Below are 27,450 nucleotides of genomic sequence, written 5' to 3' on the forward strand. Positions count from 1 at the left end.
ACCAACAGACAAAATTTTCAGTATTTACTCCAAAAAAATTGGTTATTTTTCGCAATCTTCTGAAGAAAAATGAAGACTATAAACGCAAATATTTTGTGAATTTGTGATGAAAAAAGGGAACTGGTGGTCAAAAGGTTAATTAAATTTTATTTTCGTCAATTTTGACGTACTTTATTTTATATAATTTATTTAATGACATAACATTAGAATGATTGATAATGAGACAATACACAAAAAACAAGTAATATAACCATAGTCTATGATATAACAAAGCAAAAAAAACCACACACAGAAAATACAATTAAAAATAAAAATGAACAGAAAATCAAAGAATTTGGAAGATCAATAGATGACATCAATATGGGAGGTCGCTGTCTAGATTTGAAACAGATTCACAAATATTGGTCTAAAGGAATTTAATTTGTAGAAATGAGACTTAAATTGGAAACTGTCAGACAGTACATAAGTCAATGACTATTAAAAAACTTTATTTTCAACGTCAAATTATTGCGAAGATTCATGGAGAAAAGAAAATGGATTTAAGCTACATATTATAGTTTTTCTGTTGACTCTAAAATTAGGGTTCATTTCCAGAAATATTGAAGAAAATAAGAAAAAAGTCCAGAATAATTTGGATGAGAAAGTCTAGTGGTAAAAAGGTTGAGGTAGGGAGCCCTCTACAGCAAAGTATTGAAAGGCAGTGGAATTATAGAAACTATTAAGTAAGTTATTAGTACAGATTTAATGGTCATGTGACAATTATCGCTTAATTCTTTGACAGAAATTACACTAATCAATTGAACAATTAAACGCAGCCACTAACAACAACTTTCAATCTGATTTTCCTTATATTAGATATAGTAGCTGTGTTCACAGTGGGCAACTGCTCTGCATCAAGATAGAGGTGTAATCTTTTATGTTTGTGTCATGACGAATGACACCAGTCAGCATATGCACAATAACTGAGCATTGTGCCGACTGGGCTCCGACTCTAACCACAAATGTTTCAGTTAAATCCATCTGGATCCGGATCAAGTTCAATACGAGCGAGACCGGGCTATTATTCTGTAAAACTAACATACACACCAAAAAATTCTCTTGCTCCAGCTTTCAGAAGTTCATTTATTGTTAAGCAGAATAAACTTCAAAAAGCTTGCTTAATGGATGATTATCGCCCAGCAGGGATTAAGATCAAGTTTATTTGTATGACTATACACATTTTTAGGGAATTGGAACTCAATAAACTGTCGACTAAATACTGTAAAATGACTAATTTTCACTGGGTTTAAATTTCACTGATTTACCATTTCAGGCATATTCAGTGGGTTTTAAATTCACGGTTTCGTCATTTAGATAATGTGTTCTATGCTAAATTTTACATATTCACTGGGTTTTAATTTAGCGCATTTTCCAGTCAGCGAAATAAGCTAAATTAAAACCCAGTGAATAATTACCCCTTTTACAGTATACTTCTCAGTTAACTCTATGAATGCAAACCATGGATATAATGTGTAAGAACGCTGGATAATTAATGCATGTCAGCATAATGTATTAATAAGGCTTGATGTATCGTAAATATTCTAATATAGACATCACATTTGGGACATTTTAATCTTATTTGAAGCCTAAAATAGAGTACAATTTACTGCATAATTTTCTTCATAGTCATTGACACCTATTCAAGAACTTCTAAGAAGCATCTGATTACACTACTGCGATCAATTACTACTATTAATAAAGCAATGTGTTCGTGTTTGTAATTTGAAAATTTAAGCTAACACACATTACATTAAAATCACTGGACTTTTCAATTATTATCAATTCTTAATCGATGACACCTATTTTAGAATCAAATCAAGGTCTTTCATTCATGTATGATGCCTTAATTAAATTGATACTTAAATTGGAATAGTTACTGTATTAGCCTAAATGTTAAAGTTACATACCGGTAGTTACAAATCAAACCAAATTTACTTGTATTGTATCTGTACTAGATTTGTTCCATTGGAAAAGTGCATCTCTAATACAAGAGCAGATGAACCAAAAATTGCATTGATTGTGTATATACTAATTAATTAAAATATTTAATTTGATTACAGATTGAATTTCATTTACGGATTTACAACATGTAAGTGTACACGCTACTAATAGATCAAATATGGTATATTTTGCACAAGTTGTAAAATTTCTTACCGTCTCTCTCGAAAGATTTGCTCGTCCACAGTACTGACATTTAACAGGATAACGCAGACACTCATTGAGGTGATGTTCCTGTAATAAAACCAGACGATTTATAATAAACAAACCATGATATTTGTATGGTCACTTTACAATATTTCTCTACAACAGAACACTATAATCACCATGGTAGGCGTTTCAATGGTCAGTTATGGACATAGCCTGACAAGGTCGTGTGAGTTGCGCCCTCAGCGGTGCTCCAAACCCAACACACGCCTGACAGAACGATGTAATTTTTCACTTCCCCAAAAATTTTTTATCGGTACCAATCAAATTGCAGGAACATCAGATAGTGACAGTGATCAAAGAGTAACCATTCATAAGGCAATGGCAAATTTTCGCCCAATGTTTATCATCTTGTTGAAAACAATGCAAACACGGCTTTGATTGATGGTGTTACCATGACCACCAAAATGAATATTCATTGCAAGAAGGTGCTAATTTAGCAGTATTGACCTTGCTGATAAGATATACACTATTCTGTCAGGCGTTAGTGAGGTGTGATGCCATTCAGTCGGCGGGGGTCTACTCACACCTACATGTCTACATTTATCCAAAAAGTAGCATATCCGTAGAAACTGCACTCACTATCATATTGATTTACATAATATAGAATTTAACGCTAGCACTTTTAGAAATTGACTTGTCAGTTTTGGAAAGCAGTTGGCAAGGCCTAGTAAACAAGGTACCTATATGTCAATATCAAAGCAATTGAACTTTGGTTTTTAATTATAGAACTAATTTAAAAGATATCATCATGAAATGAACATGTCTGAGAGAGGTCCACCTAATATGTATAATATCAAAGCAATCAGAAGTTGGAAATATCACTTTTTACCAAAAAGAGCAAAAATATTCATCAGAATTAAAGATATTTTCATGAAATGAGCACATCTAAATATGTATGTATCCAAACATGAGGAATAGCATATGAGATTCATGGTAGACTGGCCCATGCATGGCAATTTTATAATCTTTTTTTTTTTATAGTAGTCAGATGTGAAATTATCACGACTGATCTAATATCATAGATAATCATATCTTATCATATAAAACAATAAAATTGCCATGACAGGGTCAGTCTAGGAGGGAGGGGGAGGGGGAGGAGGAGGGGGAAGTTATACTAGATCTGTAGGATGAATACATGTGGGTCAGATCATGCAATTTTCTCAATAATAATAGTTTACATGCAGTATTTTAAATCACCTTATCAATTACCGGTACACCAAGACCCATTAATACCTGTACTGTATATAGTGAATATGTCATTACTACAATAGCACCTGTCCCTTCACTGCAGGATTTGAGGGGGTCAATAAATATGCTAACTTTCTTGTCAATTAATTGCGATTCTGGTACCAAATAAAATGGTCTGCATTTTGAACTCTTAATTTTATTTGTTTTTCTAATTTTCATATCTCCAGAAACGCCCAATATATAATGGTCATATTAATATTATGGTCATGCTCATCAACTGAATTACCATCGTCCGATTTCGTGGTAATGCTGCAGTTCGATTATTAATCATTTGAAGCTGAAGTTGGCCCCAGATTCAGATTAATATTGAGTTTGGATTCATTTTTTGGATCGGATTCATACAAGTATTTGCCAAAAACAAAAATGTAAAAATTTGCATTTTTTATGCTAAAAGCCAAGTTGTTAAATATTTTTTTAATATTGTTGTTCGGATTATGATTCATCGTAAACTAAAAATTTTGCGTGTTCAGGACACACAGCAGTATTCATTAGATGAAAAATTAAAACCACTAATACATATATGCAGTGATTGTTATTGTACGTGCAAAAACAAGCAGTCCACATGCACAGTGGATAATTTCATTGTTTTATCAAACAAAAACTGGGGAATGTTCTACATGAGTGGCATTTTGATGTCATGATAAAGAATATTATTATCTGTCACTGTAAACGCCATAAGTTACAGCGTGTCATAATTTTGCGGTATTTTATGGGGTATTTTTATCCTCCCATATAAGGAAATGCAAATTCCAAATATGGAATAATTACGTGCATAAGCATCCTCTAATAATAAAAACAAACATGGCTGCCACCAGGGTTTGACCGGACTCTACACAAAGAATTTCTGATTCTGTTCTAAACTTTATGGAGTTCGGCATCTCATGATGTATCCTTTGAAGGAAAAGATGTATGATAATAAGGTTATTACGAGAATACCTCAAAGTACGCACTCAGACAGTACGCCATGTCATCGAACTCCACTGCGCATTGGCTGATACTCCAGCTGTACTGTCTTCGTGCATACTTTGAGGTATCTTTGTAATAACCTCATAGTCCAATAATCTATCTAACAAAATACAGTATCAAACAACAATACTGAAAATTACTCGTTAAAGTCCATTATTTTTTTTTTAATTGATACCCATCATAGTAATGACATAATCAGCTATACAGAGTTAGTGACACACATTTTAAATATGGTAATGTATGTAAATTTAAAGACAACCTGCCTCCTGTAGTGGTCCAATCAGCTGTTGATCTGTTTTTATGAGAAGTATAGACAGACAGACACTACCCTGTTTACTCTCTGTGGACATCGATAACATTTTGATTTGAACATATCAACAAATAGGACAGACCTTTAACACATATAAATGAGGTATTTTTTTATTTTTTTTACACATACCGTACTTGACCACATTAACACCCATGCCCAATCAAGCGCCCACCCCTACTTTAGCTAAATTTTTATATTCAGGGTCACTTTCGGCAAAGCACCCACCCCTTCAAAATGCCACTAATTTAAAACTTGGTCTTTGATCATTGCTTAACGAATACTGGTAATCGTTTTTATATGATACAGCGTGGATATCGACCTTCGTGAATATGTTGTGAATGCATAGCAGTAACTGTGCATAAACTATGCTTCGAGAATGACCTGTTAATAAAGGTCAAATACGGTAAATATTTTATGCCATATTCAGTTTACCTATCAAAAATTGCTAAACATGTAGTTGCCAGTTTTTTTAAAAAACCATGCCATTTAATAACCAAAATCAATTCCAACAGATCATACATCGTTAATTCACTTCCGCATTGCGTTACCAGAAAGTCTTCTGGAATTTCCGAAGAATTGCGTCGATACAACACAGAATTCTGATTTGTTGATAACAGACTTGACCTATTAGGTCAAAGGACGTTGTTGTAGGTCAAATCATGCAAGAATACATCATGGCGGAAAGTGCTTTTAACTGGCATGAGGGCGCTGTGCTCCTGTTCCCTTGTTTAAAAAAATCTCTGATGTCTTTTCAAGAAAAAATAATTATGCAACAAAATCTAAAAAGCTGCCATTCTATAGGAAAACATGTTAACCCTTGTAACACTAGGTACATATTATTTAAGTCATTGAATAAAATTTTGAGGAATGATGGAATGTTTCTGCCATGAACACCAATTGTAAACTATTCAAATCAAGCATTTCCAAAAAAAATTCAAGGTCGTTTTGTTGGGAAATCAGTTCAAGGAGAACCATACATTTTAATTTCTAAATTTTGAACTTTACAGTAAACCAACTTTCAACAAAGATCTCTGAGTATGTTTTTTTAATTGTAGCAAACTACTTTAATGTCTTATGAAAAGTATTACAAAATATATTAAAAGATACATGTCATTTTTGCCGTTTCTGATGAAAAAAAACAAACATATTTATAGTGCAGAACTACTGACATAATGATTAATAGTGACTGTCGTTTTTTTACATTAAATATTAACAAATGTCAAAAATATACGAGTGTATACGACCACTACTTGCTAGCTGAATGAGCACACAGGTGACAAGGATAGGGGTTTAATAGGGAAGTGGAATGAATGAATGAATGAGTGAGCAAACAAATAAAACAAAAAGCAGCAGAGCAGCATGTGCTGTGTTTGAAATTACTGCTCGCTCGTTTGACCAGACGGCTGTTAAAATAAAAATTGTACATGCCAAGTAGACAACTAAAATTTGTCATTGTATATCTGACTTAAATTCAAATTTCGAAGTACCGGGGGTATATAATCTTTAATGCAGGGCTGATTAATTTTTGTAGAGCTGATGAAATTTGAAATTTACCCACCCTAGTGTCTGGTATACAATTTTAAGAAATTTCAAACACCGACATATTAATATACATATACACCATATTTTCTTTTTAAAAAGCAACATTACTATTCAGTACAACTGAGGCCTTTGATTTGTATTCTAAATAGAATTAATTTAAGCTGACTTCTAGTCCAGAACTGTGCGTCATCTTTTACAACTATAAATACATTCTGATGAAGTATTTTGAACAAAATAATTTAAAGGGAAACCTTCCAATCCCAGGGATTGCACCCAAGAATCATGGGACACTATTGTTTATGTTATTTACAAAGTTAATCTATCTTTTGTTATCCATTGTAATTTTAATCCAGAAAGTAAATTTGTTGTGAGATTAGGCTTAACTGGAAGTGCCCTTTTAAACCACGACAGTAGTCTATTCATAGTCACATCATACATGTCACATCAGTTTAATAGGCCGAACGAAATATTTAATGTGTTTCTGTTAAAAATAGGGAACACAAATAGGTTGGGATTTTTTATAAAATTGAATTTTGTGAGGCCATACAAAACAACTGCTCATGTTACAGACTAAAAAGATACTGGGGTAGGTAGGAAAATTTATTATAGAATATTTGTTCCTGGTAATCTACACATAATCCTAGTTTCACTACAAATGATCACAGTTTCTTTTATTTGGCCTAATTAATTTTTGTCAACAAGATGCTGGTACTGTACATGTGGACACCACAAACTACACATACATGTATATAGCACTACTACCGGTATTTTGGTTTCAAGAATTGTACCAGCATGCAGTGCAACTAGAAACAGGAAGTGTGTGCCCCGTAGTGGCCACAGTTTAAAGTTACAGGTTTTCCGGCTTCATTGCACAGCTTTGAATTTAAAGAAGTGAAACATATACGCGGCATATAAAGCTTCTTTGTGGGCATGATTTAATCTACAGAAACCTAAAATTTACGACAATGCTATAGGGGAAATACGCGGAAATGTTAATGAAACGAAACCATTGAATTTATTTAAGTGTTGCCAGTTTTATTAATTTATGGCTTGACACTTCAGTAAAATATAACAATATTCCCCATTAAAGCTGTTAGAATGCCATAGTTAATTTTCCCACCAAATTTTTTAGCAACATTTTATCTATATATTTTTTTTTGTGTTTATTCATAACCATTGGGCTATTCATCTTCATAATAAATTTTGAAAAAATATGGACATTTTTTTGTGTGTGAAAGTATGGTGATAAAAATGTTAATACTTTGGGGTTAATAGTTATCCAACTATATTGAGTTTAAACAAGATTTAATTGTTCCTTGTACTAGCAAATATGGTATACTGCAAAAAGCGTTCAAATACTTACACTATTTTATTTTCTGTGCCACGAAAAACCGTAAAAACGCATTACATACAAAACATTAAATTTTATGTGAAATCTTAAATTACAGCAAAAGTATGAGTACCTCAAGATCCTTGAAAATCATTTCTTCCTTGCAGTATTGGCAGAGTACAATACGCATCATGCACTCATTTTCAAGATGGCTGGCTAAATTACTCCTGACAACCATTTTATCGCATCCCTTTTTCATACACTGAATTAACTGCCAGTCACACATTTCATAATGCACCTAAGCAAAAAAAAATATCAATATATTACTGAAGGAGTGAAAAGGTATAATTGAAATTTGCATTTCCCACTTTGCAAATTCATATGCATGCATACACAGCATGTTGAGATTTGCAAATCTGTAAGCTACTATACCCTGACCAGTACATACACAGTCAAATGTTGTGATTGAGTGTATGGTAAAGTGAACTAAATGGTAAATTAGCTGGAGAATTAGAATTTAATGTGCCTGTGAAATGCCCACTTACATCTTTATGTTTTTGGTTTCTGTTAAAATTGCCCTCGAATGGACATTTGTAAAAAAAAAAAAAAAAAAAATCAGCTTTGAATAAAAATTGATTCTGATTGATTGTCACACCCCCTTCTTGCAACAGTTACATGTACGGCTTTCGGATTTTTCCTGAAGTGAAACTAAACGTCAGACAGAAAGGGGAAGCCATGCAAGTACCATGCACTAAATACCCTAAAAACTACTACAAGTACGCCAATGAAATCATGATTTTGTTGTATAAAATTGAAAACTGATTAAAGTCCAGTAACATCCCAAACGAAACATCTACCATGAATGTGTTTCAATGTTTAATAGACGATATCAATGAAAACAACCTAAACAAATGCTGCACGAAAATTCAATTTAAAAACAAGATTTGCAAATTGTTTTTTCCATTAGGAGTTTGTTACATAAATTAAAAATCTAATTTTACAAAAGAAGCTTGTTATCTTGCACATCGAATTCATTTATGAATTCATTTCTGTACTACATGAATCAACTTTTTGTTGCACTACAGGGTAATATTTTTCATCCAAGATGTGTCAAAATTTTAATGGAAGTTTATATTATAATTTAAATGTCAATAGACAATAAATTGAAACCTGAAGCATTTTCTGCAATTGTGTCTCTACCATGTCTACATTGTGACATGTTTCAAATTTTGATAAAGAAAACATGTTATGACATTTTCCAAAATTTGATAAAAAAAACAGTCAGAATAAATTCATATTGATTATGGGAAACCATACTCTAGCACCATCCTTAGCTGTCTTCGTAAAAAAACAGCTATGGAACAAAACAGCAACAACTATCAGTGTATTAGGTTACATTTTGTGTTCATTCTATATTCTGTATTCACCATTGGTTGCAAATTGTCTTTATTGTTTATTCATATTTGTTTTTGATTTGTTTTATATTTTTAGACTAGGTTTTCTTTTTCTTTTTAGATTATAGTTTTAAAATTTCTTTCTGTAAGACCCTTTTTATTCTTTCCTAAGGATTTTATGCGTCTAATAAAATATATAAAATATAATAATATATAAAATATAATAATAAAATATAATAATATATAAAATAAAATAATAATAATAAAATAATAATAATAATAATAATAATAATAATAATAATAAAATATAATAATATATAAAATATATAATATATATAACCAGGGGAATACTTGTATGCAAATTATTATTATGAAGAGCCTAGTTTTGAAATGCAATAAATGACATTGACTAAACAACAACTTTCAAACTAAATTTTGTTGATTAAAATATTTATTTTGTCCTCAGATATATAAACTATGATAATATTGTTACCACCCTTACAAAAAGACTTTCTATTGAATTCTACCGAATTGTATAGATTTTCTACAGAAGTTTTGTAAATTTCCATACAATTTCTATAGAAAACTAATTTCTTATACATATTGTATTCAATTCCATAAAAATTCAATAGAAAAGGGGCAAAAACTCTACAGAAGTTTTTCATAAGAGTATTAAGTGATTTTGGACATCTTGATAACAATTAAGGTAGAGATGCAGTTTATTTGTGAATTTCAATCAAAAATATTTTTTTTCGTTTTTTAATTAGATTTTTATCTAAAGAACATTCTGTGAAAATTTGACCAATGAATTCTTATTAGAACACCGTTAAAATTGCTGGTTATTTTCTGATTAAAAATAAAAAACACTCACACGTGGCAATGTTTATGTCCAATTGCCTAATTTGCATGAGTAATCAAATAACAGGACCTTTGATTGACAATATGCAAATCGAGATTGTACGGGTCATTCAATTCACGCGCATGTGCAATTATTCTCAAATCAGTTATCGCTCGCTAGCAAACCAAACATTATATTTCCTCAGCGTTTTTTCCTAATTTTTATCATTACATTATGCGTGGTGTGAAAAGAAAGAGAGGTAGAAAGAAGATTCAGATGATTTCTATGTCGGAAGAGGCAAAAGCTACACTGAAGGCATCAGCCCGCCGAACGAAAAACAAAATCGATGTGAGCGTCCAAACGTGACTTTCCCTGAAGGCGTGAATCCGAGTTTCTGATTGACTGAGAGATTTTATTTTAAATAATTGTTCTCAAAAAATAAACTGAGCATGTGAAGAATAATTTAACATTGTTTACAGTGATAACAGCTCATTGTCGAAACGAAGCTTACCCATTCACGCTAGTCACAATAAACATCATACTCTTGAATAGGCGTCAATGACTACGGTAAAACTTAGACTCTATTTTAGGCATCAGGAATGATTGAAATGTCCGAAAATGACGCCAAAATACACCTTAAAAGTCCTATTTTAAGTTTTTCTAAATCCCATCCCGAATTTACGGCAGAATCTGGTCCCTAAAATAAGGGACACGTGAGCTTTGATTCTAACCGGATATATTGCACTGGGTCGGGAAGATACAAACTTTCCGATCATTCGCAAGTTTTGCTAGGTGGTGCGAGACAGCTTTGTTTGCAACCGGACGAACTCCGTTTAATTCAATGAAGCAAACAACTGACAATGCTAAATTAAATTGCAGAGGTACGCTAAAATTAATTGAAAACAAGCAAATAATTTCAATGAAAAATAAATCACAGAGAGAGGTAACTTGATACATTAACAACTCTTTTGACGCGCTGACCGCTTCTCCGCGTCTGATGTTTTGTTTTCCTTGTCATAATACTTACTGATTGATGATTTTGTTTTGATTTTTGAGTTTTTTAGCTTGCAACTCGGCCACGACCTTTGCTTTTTCCGTGAAAAATGGGGAAGTTTACGTCAATTTGACGGACATTCCATTTTATTTTAAACTAACGAACACACTGTTTAGCACTCCTATTTTTTTCATTTGCTGATTTCTATTCAGAAAAATTCGACCGCTCGAAAATGCACCTTAATTTTGCACTCTTAAAACATGTCAAATTTCCAACACAAATTATTTAAAACTGGTCGAAATTTTAAAAACTTTTACGTTAGGAGCTGGAGCTCTCTTCTTGCAGGCGACCGTCGCCGGTAGTACAAAAGCATGTTTTGTACGTACATCCGTGCGCTGATTGTATGCGACTGTAGAAAATCCCTGAATAAGGCGTTACCAAAATGGAAAAAATAAAAAAATTGCCTTCTTAAAAAACGAACAGAATTCAAATATTTCTTTTAACAAATATGTTGCAGTGGGAAAAATGGGATTGGAAACGCTGAACAAAACTTCTGTGCCTCGCGTTTCGATTCTAGGATTACGCGATTATTCATTATTGTGCGTTCGCTTCCTGGAGTTGGTCCTCAATACTACATAAAAATCATCGAGGATAAATAATTTAATATCCCACTTTGTACTCTTCACGGTAAACCACAGGCTCTGAAATACTCGTAGATTTTTTATTGAAAATACATCGAAGAGAAGCCATGATGTTTTGATCGCGATAAAAGGTCACCTTCCTAGGACCGCCCCCTGTTTAATAATTCATGAGATGACGTAATGTTTACTGGGGCATTGACACGTGTTTTTACCGACCCCACCAAAACACTGGTATGAATGACGTGTTTCTGATTTATATATTCAAGAGCAGTTGTTCTGGTCCAACGATTTTACATAAAATGTCTATGTCTATACATTAACTTTCAATTTCAATAGTCTAGAAAGTATGACAAAGCAGTAATACCCGGTTTAACGCGCAAATATGCAAATTAGCCTTTTTCTCGTCTTCTATTTTTGGTGAATTCTTGGGTTTTAATTTAAAATAGCTGATAGACGCTTTGGCCAATTGCCTCGAAAATTTCACACATTATTGACAAGGTGTTCCCCCTTCAAAATGCGTCCGGACAGTTTATTACGGCGAGTGGAACAAAAATAACAAGTCCGCAATTAACATGGATATATAAATTATGCAAAAATAGAAAAGAGTGAACTTTGAAGTCATGCTGTGCGACTTTGAAAGCCGTTAGAGAGATGAGTGGACGCATTTGAATTAGTAGTATACCAAGGTATCCAGTGATGTAATTTTACCCACAAACGGACTTGAAGTTTTTAAGCTAATTTTTTTTAAACCACTTTTGTCCAAAAAAGCATATTTTTGACCCAAAATCAAAAACGCATTCTGGATATTTAAAATAAAGACAAGTTTTACAAAGTTTGTATAATAAGCTTTCAGAAAATATATAACATGTTGGATATATAATACCATCTTCATTGTCTAATTACTCAATTAAAAAGCAAGCCAAATAAACTGCATCTCTACCTTAAATGTATCACAAGCCTCTGAGATTAAGCATATTTGTATATAAGACATTCACTGAATTAGGGGGCATTGCTTGACTTTGAAGGTCAGTTATATTGTTAAAATGTTTGTCTGAGGGATAAGACCATCTAGTGCTCTCAAAAGAAAATAGGTGGGAAGGTTAGAGCAGAAGCTCTAATTTTAATATATCATATTTTTAGCTGAAACAATTTCTGAATTTTTAGCTTGTTCTAGGAGTGATCTTTACATATTTCCAAAGTGGGAATGCAAATTTTAATATCAGAATTAATAATATATTTTATATTATATATATCATGTAAATGATGTATCATTTTGATTAAAAACAAAGTAGATAAAACCCACTTCCGCAGGGCAAGTCATCCTTACCTCATAATCTTGAAACTTTCCTTTCCACAGACATCCCTCATTTGGACATTTTACAGACAAGGAACGTAATTCACGCTTGATGGCATTGTCTGCAAAAATCTGAAATGTAAAATTAATTTTGAGTTATTAAAATGAATTGAAAACAACAACAACAAAACATTAAAAACAAGTGCATCGAGATATGTTCCCTAATGTCCAATGTACTGTAAAGCATGTTGAAATAGCTATAGATGCCAATTCAGCGAATTTGACTAAATGCATGAAAAACTTAGCCTAAAGCTAAAGTGTCATTAATCACATTGTAAAAATTATACTTCATTTTTTATTTGCGACATATATTTAACAGCAAGACTGTGAATTAGCTAAATCAGCTAAAATACCATGCTAGCTAAAAAGACATATTTCACACTATGTACCAAGTTTGAATGAAATCCATGAATGCATGACTAAGACTGGTTCATGATGGAAAAAATGCTTGATTTTGATGAATTTTAAAGCATTAAGATGGCCGCCAATTGGCCATCTTGAGCAAATGATTGGCATAATTGTCTTACAATGATGTAAGTTTTAATGCAATTGGCCTAGGCATGTCTTCTATAAAGCTCCTGTTTCCAAACTTTGTTCTGACAAGAACTATAACAATTCTTGAGACCGAAAATTATATATGGATATGTATTGGTGGACAAGTCTCCATTAATGCCATATCAGGATATGTATTGGTGGACAAGTCTCCATTAATGCCATATATGGATATGTAATGGTGGATAAATCTCTATTAATGCCATATCAAGATATGTATTGGTGGATAAGTCTTCATTAATGCCATATATAGATAAGTATTGGTGGATAAATCTATATTAATGACATATCAGGATATGTATTGGTGGATAAGTCTTCATTAATGCCATATATGAATATGTATTGGTGGATAAGTCTTCATTAATGCCATATATAGATATGTATTGGTGGATAAGTCTCCATTAATGCCATATCAGGATATGTATTGGTGGATAAGTCTCCATTAATGCCATATAAGGATATGTATTGGTGGATAAGTCTCCATTAATGCCATATCAGGATATGTATTGGTGGACAAGTCTCCATTAATGCCATATATAGATATGTATTGGTGGATAAATCTCCATTAATGCCATATAAGGATATGTATTGGTGGACAAGTCTCCATTAATGCCATATATGGATATGTAATGGTGGATAAATCTCTATTAATGCCATATCAGGATATGTATTGGTGGATAAGTCTTCATTAATGCCATATATAGATATGTATTGGTGGATAAGTCTTTATTAATGCCATACAAGGATATGTATTGGTGGATAAGTCTCCATTAATGCCATTTAAGGATATGCAATGGTGGATAAGTCGCCATTAATGCCACATCAGGATATGTATTGGTGGATAAGTCTCCATTAATGCCATATAATGATATATATTGGTGGATAAGTCTCCATTAATGCCATATCAGGATATATATTGGTAGATAAGTCTCCATTAATGCCATATCAGAATATGTATTGGTGGATAAGTCTCCATTAATGCCATATAATGATATATATTGGTGGATAAGTCTCCATTAATGCCATATATGGATATGTATTGGTGGATAAGTCTCCATTAATGCCATATAATGATATATATTGGTGGATAAGTCTCCATCAATGCCATATCAGGATATGTATTAGTGGATAAGTCACCATTAATGCCATATATGAATATGTATTGGTGGATAAGTCTTCATTAATGCCATATAATGATATATATTGGTGGATAAGTCTCCATTAATGCCATATCAGGATATGTATTAGTGGATAAGTCACCATTAATGCCATATATGAATATGTAATGGTGGATAAGTCTTCATTAATGCCATATATGAATATGTAATGGTGGATAAGTCTCCATTAATGCCATATCAGGATATGTATTAGTGGATAAGTCACCATTAATGCCATATATATGAATATGTAATGGTGGATAAGTCTCCATTAATGCCATATATGAATATGTAATGGTGGATAAGTCTCCATTAATGCCATATCAGGATATGTATTAGTGGATAAGTCACCATTAATGCCATATAAGGATATGTATTGGTGGATAAGTCTCCATTAATGCCATATAAGGATATGTAATGGTGGATAAGTCTCCATTAATGCCATATATGAATATGTATTGGTGGATAAGTCTCCATTAATGCCATATAAGGATATGTATTGGTGGATAAGTCTCCATTAATGCCATATAAGGATATGTATTGGTGGATAAGTCTCCATTAATGCCATATAAGAATATGTAATGGTGGATAAGTCTCCATTAATGCCATATAAGGATATGTATTGGTGGATAAGTCACCATTAATGCCATATAAGGATATGTATTGGTGGATAAGTCTCCATTAATGCCATATAAGAATATGTAATGGTGGATAAGTCTCCATTAATGCCATATAAGGATATGTATTGGTGGATAAGTCTCCATTAATGCCATATAAGAATATGTATTGGTGGATAAGTCACCATTAATGCCATATAAGGATATGTATTGGTGGATAAGTCTCCATTAATGCCATATAAGGATATGTATTGGTGGATAAGTCACCATTAATGCCATATAAGGATATGTATTGGTGGATAAGTCTCCATTAATGCCATATAAGAATATGTAATGGTGGATAAGTCTCCATTAATGCCATATATGAGTATGTATTGGTGGATAAGTCTCCATTAATGCCATATAATGATATATATTGGTGGATAAGTCTCCATTAATGCCATATCAGGATATGTATTAGTGGATAAGTCACCATTAATGCCATATATGAATATGTATTGGTGGATAAGTCTCCATTAATGCCATATATGGATATGTATTGGTGGATAAGTCTCCATTAATGCCATATAATGATATATATTGGTGGATAAGTCTCCATCAATGCCATATCAGGATATGTATTAGTGGATAAGTCACCATTAATGCCATATATGAATATGTATTGGTGGATAAGTCTTCATTAATGCCATATAATGATATATATTGGTGGATAAGTCTCCATTAATGCCATATCAGGATATGTATTAGTGGATAAGTCACCATTAATGCCATATATGAATATGTAATGGTGGATAAGTCTTCATTAATGCCATATATGAATATGTAATGGTGGATAAGTCTCCATTAATGCCATATCAGGATATGTATTAGTGGATAAGTCACCATTAATGCCATATATGAATATGTAATGGTGGATAAGTCTCCATTAATGCCATATATGAATATGTAATGGTGGATAAGTCTCCATTAATGCCATATCAGGATATGTATTAGTGGATAAGTCACCATTAATGCCATATAAGGATATGTATTGGTGGATAAGTCTCCATTAATGCCATATAAGGATATGTAATGGTGGATAAGTCTCCATTAATGCCATATATGAATATGTATTGGTGGATAAGTCTCCATTAATGCCATATAAGGATATGTATTGGTGGATAAGTCTCCATTAATGCCATATAAGGATATGTATTGGTGGATAAGTCTCCATTAATGCCATATAAGAATATGTAATGGTGGATAAGTCTCCATTAATGCCATATAAGGATATGTATTGGTGGATAAGTCACCATTAATGCCATATAAGGATATGTATTGGTGGATAAGTCTCCATTAATGCCATATAAGAATATGTAATGGTGGATAAGTCTCCATTAATGCCATATAAGGATATGTATTGGTGGATAAGTCTCCATTAATGCCATATAAGAATATGTATTGGTGGATAAGTCACCATTAATGCCATATAAGGATATGTATTGGTGGATAAGTCTCCATTAATGCCATATAAGGATATGTATTGGTGGATAAGTCACCATTAATGCCATATAAGGATATGTATTGGTGGATAAGTCTCCATTAATGCCATATAAGAATATGTAATGGTGGATAAGTCTCCATTAATGCCATATATGAGTATGTATTGGTGGATAAGTCTCCATTAATGCCATATAATGATATATATTGGTGGATAAGTCTCCATTAATGCCATATCAGGATATGTATTAGTGGATAAGTCACCATTAATGCCATATATGAATATGTATTGGTGGATAAGTCTCCATTAATGCCATATATGAATATGTATTGGTGGATAAGTCTCCATTAATGCCATATAATGATATATATTGGTGGATAAGTCTCCATTAATGCCATATATGGATATGTATTGGTGGATAAGTCGCCATTAATGCCATATAATGATATATATTGGTGGATAAGTCTCCATCAATGCCATATCAGGATATGTATTAGTGGATAAGTCACCATTAATGCCATATAAGGATATGTATTGGTGGATAAGTCTTCATTAATGCCATATAAGGATATGTATTGGTGGATAAGTCTTCATTAATGCCATATAATGATATATATTGGTGGATAAGTCTCCATCAATGCCATATCAGGATATGTATTAGTGGATAAGTCACCATTAATGCCATATAAGGATATGTATTGGTGGATAAGTCTTCATTAATGCCATATAATGATATGTATTGGTGGATAAGTTTCCATTAATGCCATATATGAATATGTAATGGTGGATAAGTCTTCATTAATGCCATATATGAATATGTAATGGTGGATAAGTCTCCATTAATGCCATATCAGGATATGTATTAGTGGATAAGTCACCATTAATGCCATATATGAATATGTAATGGTGGATAAGTCTCCATTAATGCCATATATGAATATGTAATGGTGGATAAGTCTCCATTAATGCCATATCAGGATATGTATTAGTGGATAAGTCACCATTAATGCCATATAAGGATATGTATTGGTGGATAAGTCTCCATTAATGCCATATAAGGATATGTAATGGTGGATAAGTCTCCATTAATGCCATATATGAATATGTATTGGTGGATAAGTCTCCATTAATGCCATATAAGGATATGTATTGGTGGATAAGTCTCCATTAATGCCATATAAGGATATGTATTGGTGGATAAGTCTCCATTAATGCCATATAAGAATATGTAATGGTGGATAAGTCTCCATTAATGCCATATAAGGATATGTATTGGTGGATAAGTCACCATTAATGCCATATAAGGATATGTATTGGTGGATAAGTCTCCATTAATGCCATATAAGAATATGTAATGGTGGATAAGTCTCCATTAATGCCATATAAGGATATGTATTGGTGGATAAGTCTCCATTAATGCCATATAAGAATATGTATTGGTGGATAAGTCACCATTAATGCCATATAAGGATATGTATTGGTGGATAAGTCTCCATTAATGCCATATAAGGATATGTATTGGTGGATAAGTCACCATTAATGCCATATAAGGATATGTATTGGTGGATAAGTCTCCATTAATGCCATATAAGAATATGTAATGGTGGATAAGTCTCCATTAATGCCATATATGAGTATGTATTGGTGGATAAGTCTCCATTAATGCCATATAATGATATATATTGGTGGATAAGTCTCCATTAATGCCATATCAGGATATGTATTAGTGGATAAGTCACCATTAATGCCATATATGAATATGTATTGGTGGATAAGTCTCCATTAATGCCATATATGAATATGTATTGGTGGATAAGTCTCCATTAATGCCATATAATGATATATATTGGTGGATAAGTCTCCATTAATGCCATATATGGATATGTATTGGTGGATAAGTCTCCATTAATGCCATATAATGATATATATTGGTGGATAAGTCTCCATCAATGCCATATCAGGATATGTATTAGTGGATAAGTCACCATTAATGCCATATAAGGATATGTATTGGTGGATAAGTCTTCATTAATGCCATATAAGGATATGTATTGGTGGATAAGTCTTCATTAATGCCATATAATGATATATATTGGTGGATAAGTCTCCATCAATGCCATATCAGGATATGTATTAGTGGATAAGTCACCATTAATGCCATATAAGGATATGTATTGGTGGATAAGTCTTCATTAATGCCATATAATGATATATATTGGTGGATAAGTCTCCATCAATGCCATATCAGGATATGTATTAGTGGATAAGTCACCATTAATGCCATATAAGGATATGTATTGGTGGATAAGTCTTCATTAATGCCATATATGAATATGTATTGGTGGATAAGTCTCCATTAATGCCATATAATGATATATATTGGTGGATAAGTCTCCATTAATGCCATATCAGGATATGTAATGATGGATAAGTCTCCATTAATGCCATATCAGGATATGTAATGGTGGATAAGTCTCCATTAATGCCATATAAAGATATGTATTGGTGGATAAGTCTCCATTAATGCCATATAAGAATATGTATTGGTGAACAAGTCTCCATTAATGCCATATAAGAATATGCATTGGTGGACAAGTCTCCATTAATGCCATATAAGGATATGTATTGGTGGATAAGTTTCCATTAATGCCATATAAGGATATGTACTGGTGGATAAATCTCCATTAATGCCATATAAGGATATGTATTGGTGGATAAATCTCCATTAATGCCATATAAGGATATGTATTGGTGGATAAGTTTCCATTAATGCCATATATGGATATGTAATGGTGGATAAGTCTTCATTTAATAATGCCATATAAGGATATGTATTGGTGGATAAATCTATATTAAGGTAGAAGCCTACTCATAAATTTAAAAACCCAGAATTTATTCATTTTGCAATAAAATGTACTACAAGATAATATAAGGATATTGACCTAAAAAAAGTTGGGGATCACCAGCCTTTTTTTCGAGAAATTGATGGTTGTATTTTAGTGGAAAGTCGCCATTTTGACACTATTATAACACTTTTACCACAGGTTCCTATGGCACAGATATTATACAATATCTCAAAATCTAGCCTGGTGACATAGGCTGAAAAAATCATATATTGTTAATGAAGGAGTACTTTTTGTTGTTCTTAATTATATAAAAAATCTGGGTTTTAAAAAGTGTTAAAAAATGCAATTTTTCTTTAACACTGTTCTATGGAATTGTTCTAAAAATAGCAATTTTCAAAAAATATTAAGACAAGTTTCTCAAAAAGCATAACTGTAACACACAAAATAAAGCTATTTCATTGTACCATAGGACATTAGCTTCCTGATTGTACATAATAAACTAATGAACATTGCGATGCGATTTATGACCAATTTTGTCAAAAATTATGACAAGGCTTCTACCTTAATGCCATATAAGTAAAACATCTGACATTTAAATCGACTTATTTTCTTTGAATGTTGATTCAAGACAGGTGCAGAATTCTCAGCTTTAATTCAGTCATTAATTAATTAATTAATTAATACATAAATTATCATCAGTCTACATCTGACTATGTATTATTTATAGTTTAAAAATAGTGTTTCATGTGAAAGTGAAACAAAATGACTCACATGGGAAACCATATTTTCTAAGAATATGTTTCACTCTGACTCATTGAAATATGACTCAGTTTGACCAGCAGGAACTGACACAACATTCATTAATTGTAAGTACATATGCTACTGCATGTATAATACCTAAAAATAGCCTAAATATACCGGTACATTATAAAACTATTTTGGTGTGTGAACATACATATTAGCTGGAAAACAAATTGTTTTAGGCGAGGGTTCTTCGAACCCGCCTATTCACATAGTTCATACCCACCATAGACTCCGGTCAGTCAAAATGACTATTTTGAACTGTAGGCATTAATCAGCGATTCTGCCGGTGACGGAGAGATAGAATCCAGGTCAGGGGAAGCCCCATGACCTCAAGATTCTTTTACCCCTTACATCACGAACCCACGTGACCGAGGCCACCTGGCAACGCCACAGGTAGCCGTCCATCACTCTGGTTCCTCTTAGGACTTAGACCAACGCGACGGAAAGAGTGGGGAGGTTGGGGGGGACCCGGAGTCTATGGTGGGTATGAACTATGTGAATAGGCGGGTTCAAAGAACCCTCGCCTAAATTCACTACGTTCAATTACCCACCATAGACTCCGGTCAGTCAAAATGACTATTTTGAACTGTAGGCAGAGTCAGACACCGATAGGTGGCGGGTTTTTCCGAGCAAACAGAAAAAAAAAGGAGAATGATGAAAGACTTTCCCCCAGTCCGGGATGAAAAACAAACCCAAAGACCTAAGTTAAGACCCAAGAAGGGTGGGTGTCTTACCTTGCCTGTGCTGTCCCGGAAGCAAGAAGCCAATGCTGCTGTGGTGACAGGGTTCGGTGTGCCCGAGAAAGCTAGACCCAAGCCGAACTTGGGGGTGATAAGCTTGAAGTAGGACCGAAACAGTTCGCATGAGGGCGTAGGTCGACAGAAGCGAAACCTGTGAGCTTCCAGGAAGTGCTAGTGGAACAGACAATCTGCCCGCAAAAATGCAGAGACTGACTTATCGCCTATGCGCAGAGACCCCTGCAGTCGTTCAGGCTGGGTCAGCAAACAAGGCCTGACCCGCTACGACGGGGCCTAACCTGAAGAGACCCTGCTCAGTAGATTGGGTGTCTCCTAGGTAGTAGTTGATGAAGACGTTCTGCGTTCTCCAGAAGCCTGCCCTCAGAATGTGTTTGAGGGGGGCACCTGACGCTAGCGCTAGTGAGTTAGTAATCGCACAGACCTCATGTTCTTGTACTTGGTGTCTCTGCAAGGTCTGTGTTGAGGAGGATAGTGTATTATAGACCTCCAGTACAGTCGCAGTAATCCACCTGGGGATGAAAGTCGGGGAAACCGGCTTATCCCGCTTGTCAGGGCCGTAACACAAAAACATGTGTTTGGTTCCCCGTCTAGAAAACCTGGTACGATTCTCGTAGCAACTCAGCGCTCGGACCGGGCAGAGAAGCAACTCCTCCTGATCTTCCGGACTGACAATATTTGCCAGCCGGGGGATGACGATCGGTTGAGGATCGTGTCCTGGGATTTGGTTCTTGGCGAGAACCCGATTCGTGTCTTAGTACAACTTGATCGCCCATAAAAGCGGCACAACCGTCCGCAAAGGATAGTGCGCGCCTAGCTTTGACCGGCGCCTACCTGAGGCGAGGGCCAGTAGGAAGACTATTTTCCACCTCAAAAAATTGAGTGGTGCTGATTGGAGAGGCTCAAAAGGCGGTCTGCTTAGAGCGGACAACACAGCCGACAAGTCCCAGATGGGCAGTTCCCTTGCATGTGGTTTCAGCGTCTGGAAAGCAGTAAATAGTCTCCTAATAGTAGGATAATCGGTTAGTCTTGTTCCCGTACGTTTGAATGGTGGGGCACAAGGCCGACCTGTAGCCAACGATCGCCGCGTAGGACAAACCCACTTCGTCAAACAGGTGGACGAAGGAGCCTGCTACCTGGCCAATAGAGGGATGGTATCGATCAATCTCCCTTCCGCTACACTAACCAGTGTATGCTCGCAGCCTAGAAATGTAGGCTGTATTGGTGGAATCCCAGTTCGCCCTGGCCAGAACGTTGGCAGCCCGCTCAGATAAAGCTTTCGTATGGGCGGGTCTAATGAGAGCCTCTATGCGGGTAAGTGATACCCGCTGGGCTCGTGGTAGTGCGCCGTCTGGTGGGGACGGCATGTCCGGTAAGTCCGGAAGCACTGCTGGTGTTTCGACTATCGTTTCCGACAGAAGTGGAAACTAGGCCCTGTTCGGCCAATTGGGTGCAACCAATGATAATATGCAGGTGTGCACCTGTCGAAGTCTTCTCCGGTGCCCGGTGGACTAGCGGGAAGGGAGGAAAAGCGTACACAACTAAGTGGATCCGGGGGGTAGCAAAGCGACCCTGGCCCAGGCTCCTGGAGTCAGCAGGAGAGTTACGTACGTCGGGAGCTTGGTGTTCCGGGGTGCGGCAAACAGTCTAACCTTGGACCGTCCACAGCCGAAACAGCCTGGAGGCTACCCACTGGGGTATCAGCCACTCCGTGTTCTGGAGACGGAGTCGCCCTGAAAGGGCGTCGCCAGACTGTTCCTCACCCGTGGAAGGTGGTGTGCGGTTAGCTCCCCATTGTATTCCAGGCACCAAAGGAGGATTTTGCTCCGCTAGGACTGACAACGATGGGGAATGCGTCCCCCCCTCCTTCTTGAAGGAGACCACCGCTGCGTTGTCTGTGCGGAGCAGGACTCTGTGGTCTCGAACTACGGGTAGAAAGCGTGGTAGTGCTAATTGTACACTGCTCACAGTTCGAGCCGGTTGATATGGTGGTCCCAAAACTATGCGGGAGCCATATCTTTGGGCTTATTCGTCCAATAGATGCACTCCCCAACCCTGGGGGGGGGCATTTGTTACCAGAGTCATGCCTGCGGCGAGCGGGTCCAAGGGGGCCCCTCTGCCCGAGGTTGGTCAGTGACGACCACCAGGGCAGGGCTTCCTTCACTTGGTCCGAGATCAAAACCCGCCTATCTAGTTCCCATAGAAGAGCTCGGCGATATAACAAGTGTTATACCGGGCGGCTGCGTAGTGCGGCCTGGGGAACGACCCTTCGAACGGAGGTCATCATTCCGATGATCCGCATTAGTTCACGGAGGGACATCGAGGGAACGCTGACTAGGCATTCGGCTAGGCTGCTTAGCGCTAAGCAATATGCTTGAAATAGCTAAGCCAAGCTTACCTCTGTGTCAAAACTCCATGCCCAGGGACACCAACTGCGCGTTGGCTCGAGGTGGGACTTGTCGATTTACTAACGAGCCCAGCTGGTGAAGTAAATCCTGTGTTAGCCTGATGCGTTTGGCTATTACCCCTTGCCCGGGTTGTTGGTATCCAGTAGTCTGGTGAAGCAGCAGCACTACCTGTTTCATCCCTCTGGTGAACACGCAAGGCGCTGTGCCTAACCCGAACGGAGGGGGGGCACCGAAGTTCAAATACTTAGCCCAGCTGGGCGATTCGAAGGAGATGGCAACTCGCTAGGTGCATCGGTACGTGCAGGTAGGCCCCGCTTAAATCTAGCGGGGCTAGCCAGTCAAAACGGTGGATGGAGAGAAGAACCCTGAATGGTGTCTCCATGTAGAAACCGATTGAGGGGCACGTACTGATTCAGTCTGTCTAGGTCGAAAACTGGACGCCTGCCACTTGTAGATTTGGTACTACGAACACATTTGGGTAGAAGCCTGGACTTAGTTCCGGCTGATGTACCCTGTGTATGGCGTCTTTCCCCAGCAAACTGCTACTTCCTGTCTGATTGCTCCCGCCTTGCGGGAGTCCCCTGGCAGTGCCCAACAGGGGAGACACTGACGGGGGGAAGTGGCGATTTCAGCGGTATGCCGTAAATGGATGTCACCACCTGGGAAGGTCCAGGGGTCGTTCACCCGCCGTCTCCAAACCGGACTACACCGGCGCAATCTGTGTACGACAGGGATGTGTGGCCATGTGTTCGGCAGTTGCAAGGGGGGAGGGTGCTCCCTTCCCCCATGAGGCGAGTTCCCCAAGGCCTGAAGTAGTCACTAAGTTGTGACCTGGCCACTCACCGAACACGTGCCTGTCTCCCCCGGTTGCAGAGGTGAGCGTCAAACATGCTTCCCCTGCTGCCGGGTAGACATCCGCCCAGAGAGGGTGAGGAGCCACCACCTGGCTCTTACCTCCCTGGGGGCACGCCACTACCCTTCCCTCCCATGGAAGGGTATAAGCGCTTGCCTCCTGGCTGACTCTGGCTAGCGGGCAACACCCTAGGGCGTTGTGTTTTCTGTGCTTGGGGTGCCCTCCGCTTGCCCATGACAGGACCAACTGGCTAGCGGATTCAATCTGAACCCTCTGGTTCATTGCACTCCGAAGCTCCGAGACTGTACCCACCATTCCCTGAACAAAGAGGGTGGAGGGTATCCAGTCTGCGTCACTGAGGTGGGGACGTACCCCGGCTCAGCTTGTCAGCGAAAACACATGCGTCTAAGGCCGGGTCTCGTAGCACAGTAGTGGCCCTGGCCAAGCGAGCCAGGCAACACTAGGGGGTGTCGCACGTAGATGTGCGGTGGCCCACCAGTAAAAATGTCGCCTGGTCTAGGAGGCTGGTGCGTTCTGCCTCCAAGGTCACCAGAGTGCTGGGCACGCATAATAATGCGCTCAAGCAACTCTGCCCTCAGGGCTAGATGGGTCGTCCTCAATTGGCAAAGACACACATGGAACGCGGCTATCCCCCTTTGCCCGGTTTGCCAAATTCATGGTACCGGGGTCTGGGGAAGGAGCCTTGGAATCCGGTTGGGGGTGTTTTGGTCTCATCCCACGCTATGGGGTCTGATCCCGAAATACACCGACCGGGTAGCGTTTGGTCCAGTGGGAAATGTTGCCCAACGTTATCCCCACCCGGGGGCCTTAAGCATTACATCCTCCGCGGCTGACCAACGCTGCCCATCAACACCGTTTGCGTGCTCTGCGCCCCACTCCGCACTCAGACGGACAGGGGAGAGATGTGCCGACGGGGTTGCTTTGGATCCCGACGCCCGTGATCCCATAAGCGTTGAAGCAACCTTAGGTGGTCGCTTTAGGATCAAGGGTGGGGGTATATACATCGTATCACTGGGATCGATGATACTCCGCCTCACCCCAAAAGCGTGGCTCACCGAGTCATATAGATGGAAGACTCTGAGGGACCGCCCGGAGTACCGGCTGTATCCAACGCAAGTGAACTGCGTCTCCTCTAACTTAAAATATGTGAGAGGGAGCGTGTTCGACTGTGCGTCTCATGACAGGGTCAGTTCCCTCTGGGGACGCCCGTGGGCCGGTAAGAAAGGAGTCAAAACCCACAGCGGGGACCGGACACAAGGATAAATTCGTTACCGTTGTACCGTTACCGCGTGACGAACCCTAGCTGGCTGAAAGTGGGGGGGTCAACGCGTGCCCTGCCCTGAAAGCCCTGTCCCGAGATCGGAGACTTGGCTGCCAGCACCCCGTTGGCATTCAGTGCCCGCGGATCCAGAGAAGGACCGGTGCAATTAGCCTGAGCCTCGGCCACCCTCCAAAATAGTGGGAGAGCCGTGACTGGGAACGGGGGGTTCCCCGGAAGAAACGTGTTTGAATGCAAACATGCTTTCGTGCCTCTTCCTGCTTGCCCACCGAGGGGACACAGTGGAGACAGCTCGCTCCGACTGCGTCTGATCTACCCGGCCTGCCAGGGACGCAATTGCCCCGACAGTCCTTCGACCAAAGCCCTCAACTCGGAGGCAAACCCGGTGCCGTGCGAGGAAGGGTCCACAAAGAGACCTGCAACGGGCCCCATAGGAGGAAAGCCTCCAGGGGCACAGCCTCGCTGCAGCCGGTAAAATCGGGTAAACCACCGCCTGAAAAAAACAGACTGTGAGGATGCCCTCCGATCAGCGGAGGAGACCGAGAAAAATATCGGTACCTCCACCGTCGGGCCTCTTACTCGACGTCCCGGTACATGAAGTACCAGTAGCCGAGCGTGAGGACTTTCCACTCATGCAAAACACGCAACTCACTTTAACCATGGATGTACTTAGTACATCCATGCTTTAACCGATTTGTTTACTGGACGCGCGACCTTGCTGTGACGCGGTCATGCAGTCTCAGCGATCTTGATGGCTCTGAAAGAAAATCTCAGGCCTAAGAACTCCAGTGAAAAAAACACGCTTTCACGCAAAAACCCCGAAACCCGCACGTAGCTACGACAAAGTATCTCGGATGCGGTTTCTATGCTGGTAAATTCTGAATATAACCACTGCACGGTCGACTCGAAACACGAGGAGACCGGAAAGAAAAACGGCAGCGAGCCCTGGTGCTGTCATTACACCTATATATTGCTAAATACATTAAAAATAAAAGACGACATGCATGAGGGAAACGAATTACAGTTGTAAAAGGTGCCGCCATGAAATCAACATGTGACTACGTAGTGGCGCCGGATTTTGATTTCTTTGCTGTGAAAAATACTACACACAAAGGGGAAAACGACACGAGGGTAAAAAAAGACAAGGAAAACTTATCCTACCAGCTACCATGTCGGATGCCGAGCAGCGGCAACAACCCAAGCTATAAATCCGGACAGGAAAAAAAAAAAGCAGGCGATCCAGCAGAGCTCGCTAAATTTCATCTCCACTCGAGGCGGAGAGAAATTAAGAGTGATGGACGGCTACCTGTGGCGTTGCCAGGTGGCCTCGGTCACGTGGGTTCGTGACGTAAGGGGTAAAAGAATCTTGAGGTCATGGGTCTAAAGTCATAGTTGCTGTCGACATAGGAAGTAAAGTAAGCAAATAACACCGAATAAACGGCAAGGTAAAGACTATGTCTAATTATAGTAAACACGTACTGCGTGCGTGACTCGAACCGGCGCTCGCGTACGGCACCTAATCGCCTAGCTTCACGCCACTACACGTCTTCCCCTCGGCCGGTGGCATAGTCATAGTCTTTACCTTGCCGTTTATTCGGTGTTATTTGCTTACTTGAGGTCATGGGGCTTCCCCTGACCTGGATTCTATCTCTCCGTCACCAGCAGAATCGCTGATTAATGCCTACAGTTCAAAATAGTCATTTTGACTGACCGGAGTCTATGGTGGGTAATTGAACGTAGTGAATTTCACTTTCAAACACACAAACACAGGATGTTGAGACTACATAATTCCGACTATAACAATTCAACATCTC

The 27,450-nt window shown here is 37.9% G+C and overlaps 1 protein-coding gene across 5 annotated transcripts in view; it reads right to left on the reverse strand.

Moving 5' to 3' along the window:
- The window catches only part of LOC100366422 (TNF receptor-associated factor 2-like), a 57,705-nt gene that overhangs the window by 8,367 nt on the left and 21,888 nt on the right, over positions 1-27,450 (reverse strand). For all 5 annotated transcript variants that reach the window (XM_085491820.1, XM_085491821.1, XM_085491822.1 and 2 more), the window contains 3 exons: positions 12,838-12,936; positions 7,777-7,941; positions 2,194-2,271 (listed from right to left, as the gene is read on the reverse strand). In XM_085491820.1, the coding sequence (XP_085347946.1) occupies positions 2,194-2,271; positions 7,777-7,941; positions 12,838-12,936 (342 nt within the window). The remainder of the gene's footprint in view (positions 1-2,193; positions 2,272-7,776; positions 7,942-12,837; positions 12,937-27,450) is intronic.

Source organism: Saccoglossus kowalevskii, chromosome 17, assembly GCF_978046115.1.
Source record: "Saccoglossus kowalevskii chromosome 17, keSacKowa6.1, whole genome shotgun sequence".
NCBI lineage: Eukaryota > Metazoa > Hemichordata > Enteropneusta > Harrimaniidae > Saccoglossus > Saccoglossus kowalevskii.